Source organism: Podarcis erhardii, assembly GCF_964252035.2.
Source record: "Podarcis erhardii genome assembly, chromosome: 1".
NCBI classification, from domain to species: domain Eukaryota; kingdom Metazoa; phylum Chordata; class Lepidosauria; order Squamata; family Lacertidae; genus Podarcis; species Podarcis erhardii.
The window spans coordinates 115,984,429-116,003,479 of record NC_138497.1 but is presented as its reverse complement, the minus strand read 5'-3'; the positions used below and the strand labels follow the sequence as shown (position 1 = coordinate 116,003,479).

At 43.1% G+C, this 19,051-nt stretch overlaps 1 protein-coding gene across 3 annotated transcripts in view; it reads right to left on the bottom strand.

The window, feature by feature from the left end:
* Window positions 1–19,051, bottom strand: part of CCDC141 (coiled-coil domain containing 141) — a 110,376-nt gene that overhangs the window by 47,719 nt on the left and 43,606 nt on the right. For all 3 annotated transcript variants that reach the window (XM_081855686.1, XM_081855685.1, XM_081855684.1), the window contains exons 6-9: window positions 14,950–15,069; window positions 6,836–7,030; window positions 2,324–2,496; window positions 992–1,133 (exon numbers count right to left, since the gene is read on the bottom strand). In XM_081855686.1, the coding sequence (XP_081711812.1) occupies window positions 992–1,133; window positions 2,324–2,496; window positions 6,836–7,030; window positions 14,950–15,069 (630 nt within the window). The remainder of the gene's footprint in view (window positions 1–991; window positions 1,134–2,323; window positions 2,497–6,835; window positions 7,031–14,949; window positions 15,070–19,051) is intronic.

The following is a 19,051-nucleotide window of genomic DNA, read 5'->3' as shown; positions in this document are numbered from 1 at the left end:
TGTAGAGGAGCGGAGATGTGAACCCGGTTCACCAGATTACGAGTCTACCACTCTTAACCACTACACCACACCAAGAATTCTGGGCACTGTATTTTACCTCTCACAGAGATACAATTTCCAGCAACCCTTAAACTACAGTGCCCAGAATTCCTTGAGTGGTGGAATGTGCTTTGAATGCATTCTCCATGTTTAATTACTTGTTTCTGTGTTCTTTTTTATTATCATGTTTCAACCTATTCTCCTCTTTTTTCTTTCTCTACTCTGAATATCTTTCCTCATGGATCAATTTCCTTTGTGGTTTCAGTTTTTAAAGTGGAATATTATATATATTTATTCTTTTAATTGAATTTTGTTTATATTCTGCTTTTTCGGCTCACAGGCCACTATATATATATAGAAGCTTGTGATCCGAAAAAGCAGAATACAAACAAAATCCAATTAAAAGAATAAATAAATGAGAGCACAGACATTTCCTGGACTGAAGTGAGAGAAAGAGAACAACACCTGATAGAAATCTGGAGGGAAGCACTATGAGGAATCTCTGTCCCAATTTCTCTTACACGTTTGCCTGCAGGAATTTGTGAGATCTTGTGACATATTTAGGTATACTGTGCATTTAAATCCGTTTTGTATATATACTAGGAGCCCGGCACGTAGCATTCCTCAGGAATTCTTATAAACCAAAAAACTGGTGCAATTTTGAAATCAATAGTTAAAATCAATGCAGTTTTTTAAAGCTGGAGTCCACCATCTTGAATCAAAATGGCGTCCAATTGTATCCAAACATAGGTGAAAACCTGAACCTTGATCCCAGGAACCTTCATACAAAATTTGGCTACAGTACCTTAAGAGGCATCCAAGGAGACATACAACTTTCCAAAATATATAGTGGATCTCACCGAAAAAATCACACTGTCCAATAAAATTGGACTTCAATTTCTGTTTATCATTCAGTTATATTTATCAGAATGGGTTGCATGTTTTCATATACCTTCTTGAGATAATTGTCTAAGGAGGTGGTTAAGTGCTGTTTTTCTGAGGCAAGTTCCTTGTAAGCAGTACACTGTTTGATCAGCCCATCTACTCTTTTGTTAATGCAGTTTACCATTTCCTGAACACCAGTCATCCAAGAACTGAAGGCAGAAACAAAATAACAGTTAGCATTTTTGCTGGTAGGTAGGATTATAGGAGGCAGATTAAAACAATTCTGATCCTTTGCACAGCTAGCCTTTGGAAAACCAACAATAATGTTAATTTGCAGCAAAACAGAGAAACTAGGACATGTGCATTTGTGGATTTTGTTCTAACACTTTCCCTTCCTCAAATGAGTTCCTCTCCAGAACTTGTGAGGAAACAAATATGAACAAATTTGCGTCAGATAAGTAAACCTATCAAAATGTGACCCTGAATAAAAAGACAGAATGCGGCTGCTAGACTGGTGACTGGGCACGGCCACCAAGACCACATAACACCAGTCTTGAAAGACCTACATTGGCTCCTAGTACGTTTTCGAGCACAATTCAAAGTGTTGGTGCTGACCTTTAAAACCCTAAATGGCCTCAGCCCAGTATACCTGAAGGAGCATCTCTACCCCCATCATTCAGCCTGGACACTGAGGTCCAGCGCCAAGGGCCTTCTGGCGGTTCCCTCACTGCGAGAAGCGAAGTTACAGGGAACCAAGCAGAGGGCCTTCTCGGTGGTGGCGCCTGCCCTGTGGAACGCCCTCCCATCAGATGTCAAAGAAAAACAACTACCAGACTTTTAGAAGACATCTGAAGGCAGCTCTGTTTAGGTAAGCTTTTAATGTTTGACGGACTATTGTATTTTAATATTTTCTTGGAAGCCTGCCAGAGTGGCTGAGGAAACCCAGCCAGAAGGGTGGGGTATAAAATTATTTATTTTTATTATTATTATTATTATTATTATTATTATTATTATTATTATTACCATTGGGGGGAAATTGCAGCATATGAAACAACTTGTATTTCTTCCCCATCACTTCCCCTTGCCTCAGTGAATTTGGGGGAAAGGGGCTGTGAGGAATGCTTTCAAGAATGTGAGGAAGAGAATTCATCCACTGAGAATCACCCTGGATTCAATCCTAATGAACGGTCAAGCTCATAAAACCCTGGGTTGCATTTCCTCATTTTCAGGATTTGCCTTATTTCTGCCTAAAAACTCCCCACGTTCCCCTTGATCAGTGCTCATGTGGAAAAGGAGTATTCCGACCTGCTTAGGACCATGTAACTTCCCAGCAATAATTGATACCTATGAGGCAACTCCTAAATGTGTATGGGATTCTTCACTTACATCCTTAACTTACCTGTGGGCATCTCCTTTGCTAAGCAAGGTTTGTCCCTTCTGTAAGGCGTCAGCTGATGCTTCTGTAATCTCTTTCTTCAGTTCCTCATGTTTTATTGCCAAGAGAGGCGAGCTTATGCCTTCAGAGTTAAGAAGCTTAAGGGAGGCCTCTACATTTCTAAGTACATCACACGCCTATCAAGACAAATACAGTTTTTGAAAAGTAAAAGACAGGGGCTTTTTAAATAAAACATATTATGAAACAGTTTTTCTTCAACTCAGCATAGAAACCATTTTGTTTTAAGAATTCATACCCTTCGGATCTTGAAGTATGGGTCCCCCCAACAAAATTCAAAATTTGGCATTGTAATTCGGAATTTATGTGATGTGATTTAATTTGATGTGATTGGCCAGTTAATAAAAATTATTTATATAAAAAAAAAAGAATTCATACCCCACTTTTTACCATCTGAAACCCAAAATGGCTTACAAAACACATCCAATCTTTAAAACATAAATTAAACACCAGAGACTGGAACGTCAGAGCAGATTCATGGTGCAAAGTCCTTCTGGAATAAAATAGTTTTAACCAGGCTTCTGAAATTCAGCAGGGATGATTGAGGCTTGCTTGATTTCTACTGTGATTGAGTTCCATAGAGTTGGGCCCACTACCCTGAAGGCATGACACCATGTTGTTCCATAGTTTTGGAACAAGTTCCCATATGCTGGCTCCTACCAAATCTGCATGCACAAAGGAGGCTCTGCTTCTGATCAAGTCCTTATATGAAGCACCTTCAGCTGTGCGCACTGCTCTCCTTAGTAGACAGGGAACTGAAGGAGTCATAGGTCAGTGGCTGAGCACTTGCTTTACGTGCATAAAGTTCTAGGCTCAATTTCTGGTGTTTTCCATAAAATAACCTCAGGTAGAGGGCAGGGAAGGTCTCTCAAATGTGGTGGAGACCATTGGCAGTCTGAATATACTGAGCCTGATGGGCCAATGCACAGAGTCACTATTGAGCAAATCCATGAGGCTACATGGGCAGCACCAGACAAGATGGGCAGCACTGTCAGTTCTTACAACACCAACCATTTATTTATGAAAGGGAACATTGAATCCAGATTCTCTCCTCCCTGGTGAACTAGTGCTGCTAAAGCTGAGAGCACAGATATCTTGTTACATGGCGAGAGTCTCGTGTACAGCAGAAACCTGTAAAGCAACTTGCTGCTGAGAGTAATGGCAACTGGACTGGGGCCTTCAGTTTAAAAATGCTCTTTAGTTAAATGTCAGAAACCAAATTACCGGCTTCTTGGCTTCCCGGTGCACATTTTTCTTTTTCTGAGTATCTCTGCCTTCAGTTATGAGGGAAATGTCTGAATTGCTGTATTACCAAAAAGATGATGAAGTGAGAATGTGGGGAAAGTATCTTCAGTCCTTTTTAAAGCAAAAAAATAAAATAAAAATGGATGCTTGTTTGACTTTCAAAAATGACCAAGAGAATGATGTCTGTAGAAGAAAAATGGATGGGGGGGGGGGATATAATGACAGGATTATCACTTCGAGAGAAGACAGCAGCAGTGGAGGGTGAGCCAGTTTATGTAATTTCCCTTCTCAAACCCTAGAATTGTAGGTGACGGTGAGTATTATATTAGCCTTTTTTAAACAAAAGTGACTTCAAGCCACTCACAACAATAAAATTACCAGTCAGTTTTGAAAAACTCAGGAACCTTTGGATCAGAACTCTAGGCGGTATACAACTATATAGGTCCCATGGTGCGGGCTGGACAATGAAACTTCCCCTCCCCCTCTGCACTCCCCCCCCAAAAAAAAATCTGTTGTGAGTTTCTCCTCAACCTTCCAGAGCAGATTTAGGCGGCACATGACAAGAGGAGAGGGAGTGGAAATCCCATTGGCAGAGCCAAAAATGCTTACGTTGGGCTAGTAGAGCTGTTTACTGTACTTGGGTGCCATTCTCTGGACTTCATGACATAAACCATACTAGTAATGAAGTTTGTTCTTCGAAAGGTACTGGATGCAGACAGGGAAAGATCTCTACCTGAAATGGCTTGCTGGAAGAGGAAGGTCTTCAGCAGAAAAGACAACACTGAACTCAGTAGAAATGACAGTGGTACCTCAGGTTAAATACTTAATTCGTTCCGGAGGTCCGTTCTTAACCTGAAACTGTTCTTAACCTGAAGCACCGCTTTAGCTAATGGGGCCTCCTGCTGCTGCCGCGCCACTGCTGCATGATTTCTGTTCTCATCCTGAAGCAAAGTGCTTAACCCAAGGTATTATTTCTGGGTTAGCAGAGTCTGTAATCTGAAGCGTATGTAACCTGGGGTACCACTGTACTTCCTTGCAAAGACGGATAGGGTCGGGTTGTAAGACTGGTCACAACCTTCAGATGACCTGCTCTAAAGCCACTACTCTTAACATTGTATAGAGTAGGAAGTTTGAAGACTGTAGCCTTCTGAAGTTGAGTTTTTCCATGACAGCTGTGATAACCACTCTGGCTGTCAGGATTGCCCCTTCCTATATTGCTACAGTTTCATAGATGGTGCCAACTCAGCATAATATGATACTCGGTAACATGGCCTTTTCATTCTGCTGCAGTTGATTAATGTAGCCACGCACTAGGAAGCTTGCTTCAAAAAGCGGGGAGGCTCTGGCAAGTGCTGCTGGTTTTTAAGGGGTTTTACAGGGTTTCCAGAGGAAAAACGGGGTGGGGAATAAGGATATGTTTTTGGAAAATATGTTTTGTTATAACTTTGCATAAATAAATTTTTTAAAAAAGATATTCAGAAGGAATCCTATTCCAGGTGCCTTCTTTGCCTGTAGTGAAGTTTGTATCCACCAAGACTATTTCCTTGTCAGAGGAATACAATCCCTAAATTCCCTGATCGTTACAAATTGCAGGGAAAGAAGGAACAATTATGTGTTTTATTTCCTGGCATGGTAAAACCTATCCAAAATATGAAGATGGCTGGATGTGGTGTCAAAATGTTTAGGATTGGTTGAAAGTGACACACACAACCCCAGATTGCCAATCGTTTGGCAGGAATGAAGGCAGTCAATAAAAAATAGCCCAATGAAAACTGAGCATGCTCAGTGGCCACGGAATGCTGAATAGGGGAGGTGAGAAACAGAATCATGGAAGGGACCATGAGGGTCATCTAGTCCAACCCCCTGCAATGCGAGAATCTTTTGCCCAATGTGGTCCTCGAACCCACCACTCTGAGATTAAGAGCCTTATGCTCCACTGCTTAAGCTATGGGATGCATCATTTTTGTGCAGGTCCCACTTTTACCTAATATACTTTCATTCTTATGTCGGATAAACTGTAAGCCTCATTAAGAGCCTACCATGGTTGAGAAGCAGGTCAAAAAGATATAACGAAAGCAAACAAATAAGCAAACGGGAACTCAGTACAGACTCCTAGAGCACAAAGTTCAAGAAAAGGTCTAGTATTTCTGCAATTTTAATAGGACTCTCAAAACATTTTTTAAAAAGTTTTAAGAACAAGTACAGTGTATACTAAAGCCTCTCCTTTTCAGGGAGGAGAGGGATTGCACACGGGCCTTGCGCTTCCCACCCTTAGTGGGGGGCATGTTTAGTCATCAGGGAGTCCCGGCACGCGTCACAACCCCGCCAGCCAATCCGGCTGGCTGGGGTGTGTGGCTAAGCTGCCACGCAGCCGAGAGTAATTCCTTCTGCTCCCTGCTACTACGGATCTCCTGCCTCCCTGCCCTTTCTTCTAGCGTTAGTCACCTTGACCTTGCTATGGACTTCGGTTGGTCGGCTGTTGAAGGGGCCTGGTAGGAATTTTTCCACTTGGCAGATTGGCACCAGCCACTTGGTTTTTGCCTACCTTGTTGCAAATCATCACAACTTTGTAAGGTTTGGCTGTTAGGCATTGGGAAAACTTGGTTTATGGGAGGGGAGGTTGTGGCCATCAGCTACCCCTCCCATTTAAGGGTATTCCGTTAAAGGAACCCGGGGGTCTTGGATCCTGTCCGAAGCCCGGGAGGTGGCTAAGGCCATGGCACGACTTTCCGGTGACTCTGGGGGAGCTCCGAGTTGATGTACATAAACAGGGCTCCCCCTAAAGGTGGTTAACCCTTTTGAGATTTCCTGCATGGTGAGCGGGAGTCAGATATAGTTGGAATGGGTCCAGTGCCTAAAGCCAATACCATTCACATTCTGTACCCAATAAAAGTTGTGACATTTTTTCGCCCATTAACCTAAATACTGGTGTCCACGTGTTTTCATTTCTCGAGGGAGGGGGTGCAGGCCCTTGACGCATAACAGCCCCACCTGTTTCTTGGAATATAAACTGCTGGAGGCAAAATCCTTGGAGGGACTCCTCTGCCCCTCCCAGAATGTTCTGCATACAGAGAAATACATACAAATAAATGCAATGTTTCTCTTTTTGAAACTAGAAACGGAACTGTGACAAACTGAAAACAAATGTGGTGCGATATGCATAGTGTAAGCAACTGGACCACATGTTGTGGATTGGTTAATCCTTTGACTAACCTTCGCTGCTGCAGTGAAGAATTCATTGGCTTCTTGCAACAAGGTTTTCCGCTCCTCCATACAACGGTTCACTTCCTGTTGCAACAGGTTCATTTTCTGATTTGAAAGCTTCAGGTGCTCTTTTTCAGCATACTCTTCTGAAAACAGAATCTTGAGAGCCTCTGATTTCAAGTCTTCCACACTGGAGCTCCATACCTAGAAAGAGAAGGTCCGCCTCAGTTAGCTATCTGCCTGCAGGATAGCCACCCCACGAAAAAGACAGACGAAGGCACAGATTTTAAAAAAACTTGCACATGCTAATTTACATACATAGATTCCTTACCCTACAAGTGTCCTGGAAAAAATAGGACGTTTTTAATTGCGAGAGAACAGTGGCCATGCTCTCGCTTGATTTTGCCATGCAATTACCCTCCAAAAAGCGCTTTTTTTTCAGGACCCTGTTTTTGGCTGCCATGCCTGCCCAAAATGTGTGTGTGGGGTTTTTTTTTGGGGGGGGACAGGAAACTGCGGTGCAAAATTGCATGAGATTACAGCAACCCAAATGACTCCCATTCTCTCGTGATAAAACAAAACAAAACAAAACAAAACAGGAAGATGCCATCCTGGATTCTAGCTTCAAAGTGTTGGAAGGTAGGAGACGCAAATTCAGAAAATTACTTTCTTTTAAATTACACCTCATCACGGTGAAGAAGATTGTGATCAGGTGACCTGTGTGCCTGCTCAGTGTGCTGTCCGGGTGATGGGCAACCTCAAGACCCCAGCGTTCTCCAAGGAACCCCAGATAGGAGGGGGGAAAGAACATGGCAATGAGAGGGAGCATTAAAGGGTAGGTAGGCAGTTAAACTCGCCTGTTGTGCAGATGGTCCCAGTTGTCATACCCAAAAGTCCAGCAAGGACATTTGATTCACACAAACGTATTTGAGATTATTATTATTACTAGTCATTAAATTTGTATACCACCCTTCATCCAAAGATCACAGGGCAGGTCCACAAGATAAAAACCCAAAAATGAAAGCACAAAAATACCTAATAAACTAGTATACTTCTATTTCTTTTCCTGTGGATAGTTAGGCCTACATGGCAGCAGGTAGTCTAATTTCCCCATGGCTGGACACCTCACAATTCCTTCAATGCAACTAGTTTTGTTGTTGTATTTAAGAAGAGTTTCCTCCACCCTTTTAAATGGTTTTATATTTTACTTTGTATTTCAACTCTCTTTCCCCCCTGATTTATTGTAAACCATCTACAGAGGTTTATGTAACAGGATGGAATACAAATGCCACAAATAAACAAACAAACAAAGCCATATTCCCAGGCAGCACTGGCTTACAGTGTAGAGATAGTGTAAAGAGTTACAGCAACTACTTCCCATGCATAGGTTATTATATGGCTAATAAATAGGAAAACCATTCCCCCGGGATGAATTGGAAACAGCAGCAAAGAAGTACAAGCCTTTTGTTCAATTACCTATCCTGCTGAGCTGCAAAATACCCATCCTACTAAATAAGGGTCAGCAACTACCATGTTCATAGTACAGTGGTTCCTCGGGTTACATACGCTTCAGGTTACATACGCTTCAGGTTACAGACTCCGCTAACCCAGAAATAGTACCTCGGGTTAAGAACTTTGCTTCAGGATGAGAGCAAAAATCGTGCTCCGGCGGCACGGCGGCAGTAGGAGGCCCCATTAGCTAAAGTGGTGCTTCAGGTTAAGACAAGTTTCAGGTTAAGAACGGACCTCTGGAACGAATTAAGTACGTAACCCGAGGTACCACTGTAGTGCTAATATGAATGGTTGACAGTACCCTCAAAATTCAATTACATTGCTTAGGAACAAACATATGGGCATCTTGCTATCATTTAAAATGCAACCACATGCATTCAGTTATTTGACACAATGGAATTATCAACAATTTGCCAAGTTTCACTACTGGGCAATCCAGCGCAAGCTATGCATGCCAATGTATTCTTGAAATCAATGAGCCTAAGTGTTTTACTGTAATGCTTAAATCCCATTGATTCTAATAATGGTAATCCTATCTCCTTAAAAATGGACAGCGTCCAAAAGTCAGTCAGCGCAGTGACCCTCTGCCCTTTCCTATGAAGGGGAGTTATTTGTGTGCAAGCATTCCAAGATCGCCCACTGAATATGGAGACGCTCCCTGAACACAGAGGGCTTTGCAATCACATCAGATCTGCTGGATTAGAGCCACACACTGGTCAAAGATCACCAGGGCTCAGTTTCATTCCTATGTGACTTCATTGTGGGTCTTGCGTGGCTTTAAAAAATAAATAAATCTGTTCAATAAAGAAGGAAATATTTCCCATTATATTCTCTTGCTGGTATGGGTTATGGTAAACTTGACGCACTTTGGTGTTTATTGGTGGTGTTAGAAGATTTCTAAATGGAAAGGTTGCCATCTCAGAGGTAAAAAGCACAGAGGGTTCCTGTACTGCGGGAAGTCCCAAGTCCATTCTCTGGCAGATCTAGTTAAAAGGATCTCAGGTGTCAGGTTTGGGAAAGATTCTTGCCCAGTACCTTGGAGGGTCAGTACAGTGGTGCCTCGCAAGACGAAATTAATCCATTCTGTGAGGCTCTTCGTATAGCGGTTTTTTCATCTTGCGAAGCAAGCCCATTGACAGCTTAGCGGATTAGCGCTATTAGCGGTTTAGCGGCTTTAGCAGATCAGCTGATAAGCGGCTTAGCAGCTTAGGAAAAGGGGGGGAAAGGGGGGAAACCCGCAGGAACTCGCAAGACATTTCGTCTTGCAAAGCAAGCCCATAGGGAAATTCGTTTTGCGAAGCGCCTCCAAAACGGAAAACCCTTTCGTCTAGCGGGGCACCACTGTACTGAGCTAGATGTGTGACTGGCCTAGTGTCACCTAGTGGACTTCATAGCTGAGTGTGGATTTGTACTTTGGTCTCCCCAGTCCCTGTCCAACATTCTACTCACTATATCATGTTGGATCTCCGCACTCAAGAAAGAAGCTCTACAGGAAAGGTTACAATAATGACATTTTAAAAAACAACAACACACACACACACACACACACACACACACAATCTCTGCCCTGTTGAAGAAAAGTGGTTGCATCTGAATTAGCCATGTGTGGTGTGTCTTATCCCTCTGTGTCCTTTAATAGCCAACGAGTATGCTAAGCTGGCAAGGAGGAGGCTGCTAGATATCACAAACGTGGTTTCCATCCCTATTCGGGAATTTGGTGCTATATATGTAACTGCGGGGGGGGGGGTGTCCCTCAACAGAGACAGGGACATGTGCATAAGGCCCTCTTTGGTTTGACACCAATCTTGCGTAGACTAGGGGGCACAGCCACGGGTGTCTTAAGAGGCAGGACCAGGGTTGACGCAAGACATTTTGGCGCCTGAGGCAAACCACCAAATGGTGTCCCCTCCCAGCCGGGGAAGAAGAGGTGAGTGAAGATCTACATCAGGGATGGGGTGGGTGGTATAAAGATCAACATCAGGATCTGCTGCCCCTGTCCCTTGAATGCCTCACTAATGTTTATGTGGTGAGTAAGCTTGGTGGGTATGGTTCATTGTGTACACTGGGGGATTTTCTCTTCGAAGCCACAGGCACAAAGCCCTTTTCTTGCCTCTCTGCAGGACTGCTGAGATAATGATTTGATGTACAAGGATGAACTTCTACAAGTGAGCTGCTTAGCACAGTGGATCAGCTGTCATCTGCAGTTATCCACAGCAGCCAGAGACATTACTGTTTTAATACCGCGTGCTATTTGGTGGCATGACATCGCTGTCACTTCTTTCCACCAAGAGCAGCAAAAAGCCTGATGTTGCCATGCCTCTGCAGATTCCCTGAGCTACCAAAGTACCTCTGAGGACACACAGCATTATACATAACCTGTGCTCAGTGTCTCTCCACAGACAGGTCATGCTATTTTACTTTTTTGCCTTCTCAGTAAGTAACCTTTAAAATTGCAGTTCTCAATATTCCATTTGGCACAGAAATTGAGCCCCTTTGTAGATCTCTTGATTGATCTGGCACTTCTGAAAAGATTGGTGCAGACCGGGTGAAATTATACTTAAAAAAAAAAAAAACAAATCTGGACCCTTTTGTTCAAAAGAGGCTGTGAGGCTTTCAAAAACATGAAGCAGCTGAGAAAAAAGAAGCGCTCCTATGCACCCTGAATTGCAGAAAAATACCGGGTGTGATCCAGCCAAAGTTAATGACTTTTAAGTCCCATTGTATCCAATTATAGTGATTAACTCTTTCCCCCTGAAGTCAATGATACTTAAATTTGTTTAGCTTTCTAGACTGTATTCAGAATGTTTATTTTCTTAAAAAGCCATCATTGGGACAGACACTCTTAGAGTTGATTTGTTCTTCTTGAAATTTAAGGATACATAAGTGGAAAAAATCCTTAAATAAGAGACACGGGGGAATGATTAATGGACTTCAATGTCTGTACACTAATGCGCAAAGCATGGGTAATAAACAAGATGATCTTGAGCTCTTGGTACAGCAAACTAAATATGACATAATAGGCATCACTGAAACCTGGTGGGTTCAGTCCCACGACTGGAATGTAATAATGGAGGGATACAATCTATTTCAGAGAAACAGACCAGACAAGAAAGGAGGAGGCGTGGCATTATTTGTCAGGGATGTGTATACCTGTGAAGAGATCCAAGATTTAGAACCTCAAAGCCAAAGTGAGAGCATTTGGGTCAAAATTAAGGGAGAGAAGAATAACAGGGACCTCATTGTGGGACCAGTTACAGATAGGTAGCCGTGTTGGTCTGCCATAGTCAAAACAAAACAAATTCCTTCCAGTAGCACCTTAAAGACCAACTAAGTCAGTTCTTGGTATGAGCTTTCGTGTGCATGCACACTTCTTCAGATACACTCATTGTGGGAGTTTACTATAGATCCCCAAGCCAAACGGAGGACATAGATGATGCCTTCCTGGAACAGATGGCCAAGCATGCAAAAGGAAGGGAGCTAGTAGTAATGGGGGACTTCAATTACCCGGATATTTGCTGGATGTCAAACTCAGCCAAGAGCATAAGGTCAAACAGATTCCTCACTGGCCTTGCAGACAACTTCGTTGTCCAGAAAGTGGGAGAAGCAACAAGAGGAACAGCCATTTTAGATCTGGTCCTAACCAATGTTGATGACCTGGTTAGTGGGGTAGAAGTGGAAGGATCATTAGGTGCGAGTGATCATGCTCTTCTGAAGTTTACTATACAGCAGAAAGGAGCAGCCAAGCATACTAGGACTCAATTTCTTGACTTTAAGAAAGCCGACTTCATAAAACTTAGGAAAGTGCTGGGTGAGATCCCATGGACAGTAATACTAAAAGGAAAGGGAGTTCATGATGGCTGGGAGTTTGTTAAGAGGGAGATAGTAAAAGCACAACTTCAGGCAATACCAATGAGACGGAAACATGGAAGGTGCCTAAAGAAGCCAGGGTGGCTATCTAAAGAACTTTTAACTGAGTTAAGATTTAAAAAGGATGTGTACAAAAAATGGAAAAGGGGGGAAACCACCAAAGAGGAATTCAAACAAATAGCCAGAACGTGTAGACACAAAGTCAGAAAAGCTAAAGCACAGAATGAACTCAGGCTTGCTAGAGAGGTTAAAAGCAACAAAAAAGGCTTTTATGGGTATGTTCGTAGCAAAAGGAAGAACAAAGAAACAGTGGGGTCACTCAGAGGAGAAGATGGTGAAATGCAAACAGGGGATACAGAAAGGGCTGAACTCCTCAATGCCTTCTTTGCCTCAGTCTTCTCCGATAAAGAAAACAATGCCCGACCTGAAGAATTTGGAGCAAATGATTCAGCAGAGGAAACACAGCCCAGAATAACTAAGGAGATAGTACAAGAATACTTGGCTAGTTTAGATGTATTCAAGTCTCCAGGGCCAGATGAACTGCATCCAAGAGTATTAAAAGAACTGGCAGATGTGATCTCAGAGCCACTGGCAGTCATCTTTGAGAATTCCTGGAGAACAGGTGAAGTCCCGGCAGACTGGAGGAGGGCAAATGTTGTCCCTATTTTCAAAAAGGGGAAAAGAGAGGACCCAAATAATTACCGCCCAGTCAGTCTGACATCAATACCAGGGAAGATTCTGGAGCAGATCATTAAGCAAACAGTCTGTGAGCACCTAGAAAGGAATACCGTGAGCACCAATAGTCAGCATGGATTTCTGAAAAATAAGTCATGTCAGACTAACCTGATCTCGTTTTTTGACAGAATTACAAGCCTGGTAGATGAAGGGAATGCAGTGGATGTAGTCTACCTTGATTTCAGCAAGGCATTTGACAAGATGCCCCATGATATTCTCGTAAAGAAGCTGGTAAAATGCGGACTTGACTATGCTACCACTCAGTGGATTTGTAACTGGCTGACTGACCGAACGCAAAGGGTGCTCATCAATGGTTCCTCTTCATCCTGGAGAAGAGTGACTAGTGGGGTGCCACAGGGTTCTGTCTTGGGCCCGGTCTTATTCAACATCTTTATCAACGACTTGGATGATGGACTCAAGGGCATCCTGATCAAATTTGCAGATGACACCAAACTGGGAGGGGTGGCTAACACCCCAGAGGACAGGATCACACTTCAAAACGACCTTGACAGATTAGAGAACTGGGCCCAAACAAACAAGATGAATTTTAACAGGGAGAAATGTAAAGTATTGCACTTGGGCAAAAAAAATGAGAGGCACAAATACAAGATGGGTGACACCTGGCTTGAGAGCAGTACATGTGAAAAGGATCTAGGAATCTTGGTTGACCACAAGCTTGACATGAGCCAACAGTGTGATGCGGCAGCTAAAAAAGCCAATGCAATTCTGGGCTGCATCAATAGGAGTATAGCATCTAGATCAAGGGAAGTAATAGTGCCACTATATTCTGCTCTGGTCAGACCTCACCTGGAGTACTGTGTCCAGTTCTGGGCACCACAGTTCAAGAAGGACACTGACAAACTGGAACGTGTCCAGAGGAGGGCAACCAAAATGGTCAAAGGCCTGGAAACGATGCCTTATGAGGAACGGCTAAGGGAGCTGGGCATGTTTAGCCTGGAGAAGAGGAGGTTAAGGGGTGATATGATAGCCATGTTCAAATATATAAAAGGATGTCACATAGAGGAGGGAGAAAGGTTGTTTTCTGCTGCTCCAGAGAAGCGGACACGGAGCAATGGTTCCAAACTACAAGAAAAAAGATTCCACCTAAACATTAGGAAGAACTTCCTGACAGTGAGAGCTGTTCGACAGTGGAATTTGCTGCCAAGGAGTGTGGTGGAGTCTCCTTCTTTGGAGGTCTTTAAGCAGATGCTTGACGACCATATGTCAGGAGTACTCTGATGGTGTTTCCTGCTTGGCAGGGGGTTGGACTCGATGGCCCTTGTGGTCTCTTCCAACTCCATGATTCTATGATTCTATGGAAATGAAGCATGACACTAAAATTTTGCTAAGGATGAAGAAAAAACTGGGAGTGGGTGGAATATGTAAAGCAACATGTAAAATGATTATTTAAAACAAAATAGCTGACTTTCTCAACAGCCACCCCATATGTAATAGGTAAAGAAGCTGTAGTGTGCATTCTTCTTTTGCAATGGGGAAGCAGCCCCAAACCTGAGTGACACATTGAGTTTTTGCTTGCATTTCTTAACTAGTTTAGCTAACCGCCATTCATATATTTCCCCTTCTATTAATTTGTCTGGTTATGGAACCTTAGCACCATAGTTTTTAAGAGTGACCTGCCTTGAGAGGGGTTGCCACTTGCCAGAAACCTTGAGCAAATACATATTCTTCCCAAACTGGGCAAAAACATATAAACTAGGGCTGGATCTACACTGCTAAGAAAAACGCTATAAAAAAACCCTTATATATATATATCTATATATCCCATTGACAATGGATTGCTGCTCTACAGCGCCCTCTGGTGTCACATTTTATAACGTATTTTTAACGTTATAACTCACCAGTGTAGATTAGTCCAAGCAATGAAGAGCCCATGATTTAATGAGTGAACTGACAATCCTCAGGGAAAGATGTTCCTATATCAATACAATAGTCCACTGTAAGAAATTGAAGGACTACAGTGAGCATGTTTTAGATAAGATGGTTCTTACTTTAACCTTATTTTCCATTTCCTTGTGCTCCTGGAGTAATTCTTCATTTTCTTTTAAAGATGACCCCAGCTTTTGCTTATGAAAATAATCCTTTATGTTCTTCTTGTACCAAGAGGTGATCTGAAAAAAGAAACAATATTTTGAAGGACTGGTATGTAACTACTGAAGTGAGATTAATCATAAGGATAGTTATATAATAACCCATAGTGTGTTGAATGAGATTAATCATAAGCAATAAACATAGATGATTACGATCACATTCCCAGTCACTGAATGGATCCAGCACAATGGTAAGAACTCTTATATCCTGCTTACTGCTATTCAGCCTATATCTTTTTAGAAATAACTCAGCCTCCTGTGAATTGGTTTGAACTGTACTACTACATTGCGAGTTATATATTCATGTAAAAACAGCAACCCAGTTTAGCTTCTTTTTAATGAGAGCGTGTGAAAAATCTTGTCTTAGCCAAAAGAATAGGAAATTTATAAATGAGTCTAATAAAGGCTGGGTTTCCATAGCCCAGTCGTCTGCGCACTGAAGTTTTAAACAAATCCTGTTTACATTGAATGAGGACTTGTTTTCAGTCTTCACTTTGTTTTGTGATTTGCTGTTTTATTTGATAAAGAAAAGCATTGCCCTAGGAACTATAATTATTTCACATCCACGTCTACTCTATTTTAATCCTATAAAGCTGCAGGATGTTAAGACAGAACCTATCTTCTGAACTGTGGGCACAAAAAGAGGAAGGAAACCAGTGACCCCCCCCCCCCCCAAGCAGAATGAATATACTTTTAGCTCAAGGCCTGCATGTAACTATCCTATGACAATCCCTCACCCTGGAGAATGAGGAATAAATGACCAGGGACCTGGAATCCTTTGCTTATGCAGTTGTGTGCACAAAGGCTCTTTCGAGCATTAAAATGAACATGAGGAAGTCAAGCATGCAAGATCCTTCCCCCTATTCCATTAATTCATATAATGCCTAAACAGAGTAAGAGGTGTGTGGAATTTGATATCACATGGGCTAAAATGCAGCTATTTTATTTACTGGTGTATTGGATCATTACCTACATATACACCACAATCCAGTATAGAGTTATGCTTAGCCTCCTTTAATTTCAGTGGGGCTTAAGCATGGGTACAGAACTGTGTTAGACTGAGGCCCTAGTCTGCCCTTATATGTCACAATTGGAGCTATTAAGTATTCCTCTATGAATATTCTGAAAGTAAACAAAAATGCTTCCCACAAATCTACAACAACACACTCAGCGAATTACCTAAGGAGTTTGGTGTAGCAAGGGATATAAAGAGATAATTAATGTAATTAAAATTTAATTTGATGTCACACCACAAAGTTGCTTCCTAAGTGCTTCCAATTTATTCATTTTGATATGTTCCTCGTTCGAGGCCTGATTTCATTTTTAAATCACAGTACTGGAGAGGTGGGGAGACATTATATATATAATATATATATAATGCTCAGTGTTTCTTAACAACTAAAGGTGATAAGTAATACTTAAAGTAAATTTATGGGTCTACTCTGAGACTGGCTATCACTATGATTTGAGTGGCTCAGTTCAGATGCAGCGGCACACTATGGCATGCCCTTCAAGTGTCCCAGTTTTTCATGGATGGTTCCAGCAGAAGCCATCCCAGCAGAAGCCATCCCAGCTTCTGATCTGATCCTGGAAGGCCAGCGCCACCACTGAGCTTGGGGAGGGAAATGGGACGAGGGAGCACATAAATTTGAGGCATGTCACTGTTTATTCCAGCAGGAAATATTGGGAGGAATAGTGAATGTGTCCAATATAATTTTCTGTAGTCATCAGAACCCCTAAATGGAAGTGGATCTGCAGCCATCCACTACTTTCTATGACAAGATGTTACAAAAGCTTGCTCCTAACACTGGGCTGCGGGTGGCGCTGTGGGTTAAACCACAGAGCCTAGGACTTGCCAATCATAAGGTCGGGGGTTCGAATCCCCATGACGGGGTGAGCTCCCGTTGCTCAGTCCCTGCTCCTGCCAACCTAGCAGTTCGAAAGCACGTCAAAGTCCAAGTAGATAAACAGGTACCGCTCCAGCGGGAAGGTAAACGGTGTTTCTGTGCACTGCTCTGGTTTGCCAGAAGCGGCTTAGTCATGCTGGCCACATGACCCAGTAGCTGTACACCGGCTCCCTTGGCCAATAAAGTGAGATGAGCGTCACAACCCAGAGTCAGCCACGACTGGACCTAATGGTCAGGGGTCCCTTTACCTTTAACATTGGGCTACCCTACTTGGAATCGGCAGGACAAGAAAGGCAGGTTACGTTCAGTGCCATGTGACTGGAAAGTAAGCTCATGCAACAAAACTTTACCTTTCCCCCCTCTCCTCCTGCCCCTCTCCCTTGTAGCTTCTTTGGAGGTTGTGGGGAGCTACCAAACACTGTGTGCTATGTCATAGGGGGCTGCAGTGGACAGAGGGAATGGCCTATAACTGGGTGGAGGAAGCTGCATTTTGCACACGTAACGTTGGATACAACTCTATATGGTTTTTAATTATATGGAAGCTGGTCAGAGAGATGACAGAATCTAGGGCCAGACAGGGAGGAAAGTGCAACATTCTCACTCTTGAGTGCTAAATGGAATACACTGACCTCTCAGTCCTGGACAATAATGAATAAGGCAATGTCAGGGATAAAACTCCACGGAAGGAAGGACATCAAACTCTCCATCAGAAGCAATACTTAACAAGGAGCTGTAGGGTTTTATGCACACCTGGGAGGCGGAATTAGAATTAAAGTGTCTATTCCAGGGAGCTAGGGAAACAGACCTAAAAACTTGATAGCACTAGTGTTGGGTATTCATTCAAGGTGCCTTCTATACAAATACACCTGCATATAGTGTGGTCTCCTGATGGCAGCCTCTCCCCGCTCTGCCCCCCCCCCCCCGATACAGGTAACATTTAGGCTTCTGCTTTTTTAAAAAGGCACTTTGAACATAGAGATTGGGAGCAGAGCCAGCTAGCACAACACCAAACTCCCCTTTTCATCTGTCCATTTTGGCATGTTTGCAGCAGAGACAAAAGGAAGACTTAAAAGTTTGCTCCTTGTCAGGCAGCAGAGGAACCAACCCCCACGGCAGGTTGCCAGGAACGGACAAGACAAGGAAAAGCCCTTACCATCTTCTTTTATTCAATATTCACATAGAGAGGCTTGGGAATGCGGCCTCTCGGAATAATGGCGTTGCTCTGAGTGAATCTCCACCCCCTCCATCTCTCCCACTTCCTCATGAATCATCGCTAAGAGTGCTAGAAAGTGCCCTCGGCCTTTGAGCTCTTTGCTCTCCTACTTTCAAGGCCCGCTGTGTTCTGGGAGGGGGGGCTGGAATGCTTTTAAAGACACTGAGTCCGTGGTGCTTCCTCTTCTGGCTCCTCCTCTCCCAATATTTTCCAGCTTTTCACTTCATCTGCGTCTGAGCTATGACCTCCCTCAACCCTCTGTTGTAATTCTGAACTGTCTCCTTCTTCTCTGGAAGGGTCAGGCTGGGGAGGCGGACGCCACCTTTCCTCCTCTGTCCAGTCCCTGACACCCCCTATTGAAATAACCTCTCACATCCCAGCTACTTGGCTATGTCTATCTTTCGAAGCTGGGCTACCAGTGACTTAAGATGGGTGCATGAGTGCCCCCTGACTCCTTTGAGAGGAGCGCAACTTCATGAACAGGCATATTATCCAATTAGGCAAGTGTACGGTTGCATGGTAAGATACACTTACGCTGTTATAAAAATGAAAGGCCACCCAGCAAAACTGAGTAAGCTGTGCTAATTGATAATTGTGCTCTCAGTGTTAACACTCTGAAATGTGCTGAAATGCAGTAATATATTATCAGCTACTAGGCGGGTGCCTGCATCCTCACTGCCTGAGGTGTGTATTTGTTAAAGAAGATTTGAAAAGCAGAGCCACGGAAGCACTAACAGATAAGCATTCACCAAGCACTGTAGAAAGCTTACTCTCCCTTCACCCTGCTGTGGAGGGGATAGGGGATAGCAGATTTAACCAGTTTCTCAGGATTGTTAGAGGGACTCACAACAAAGTCCAACATGGATTTTGTAAAATAACTTGC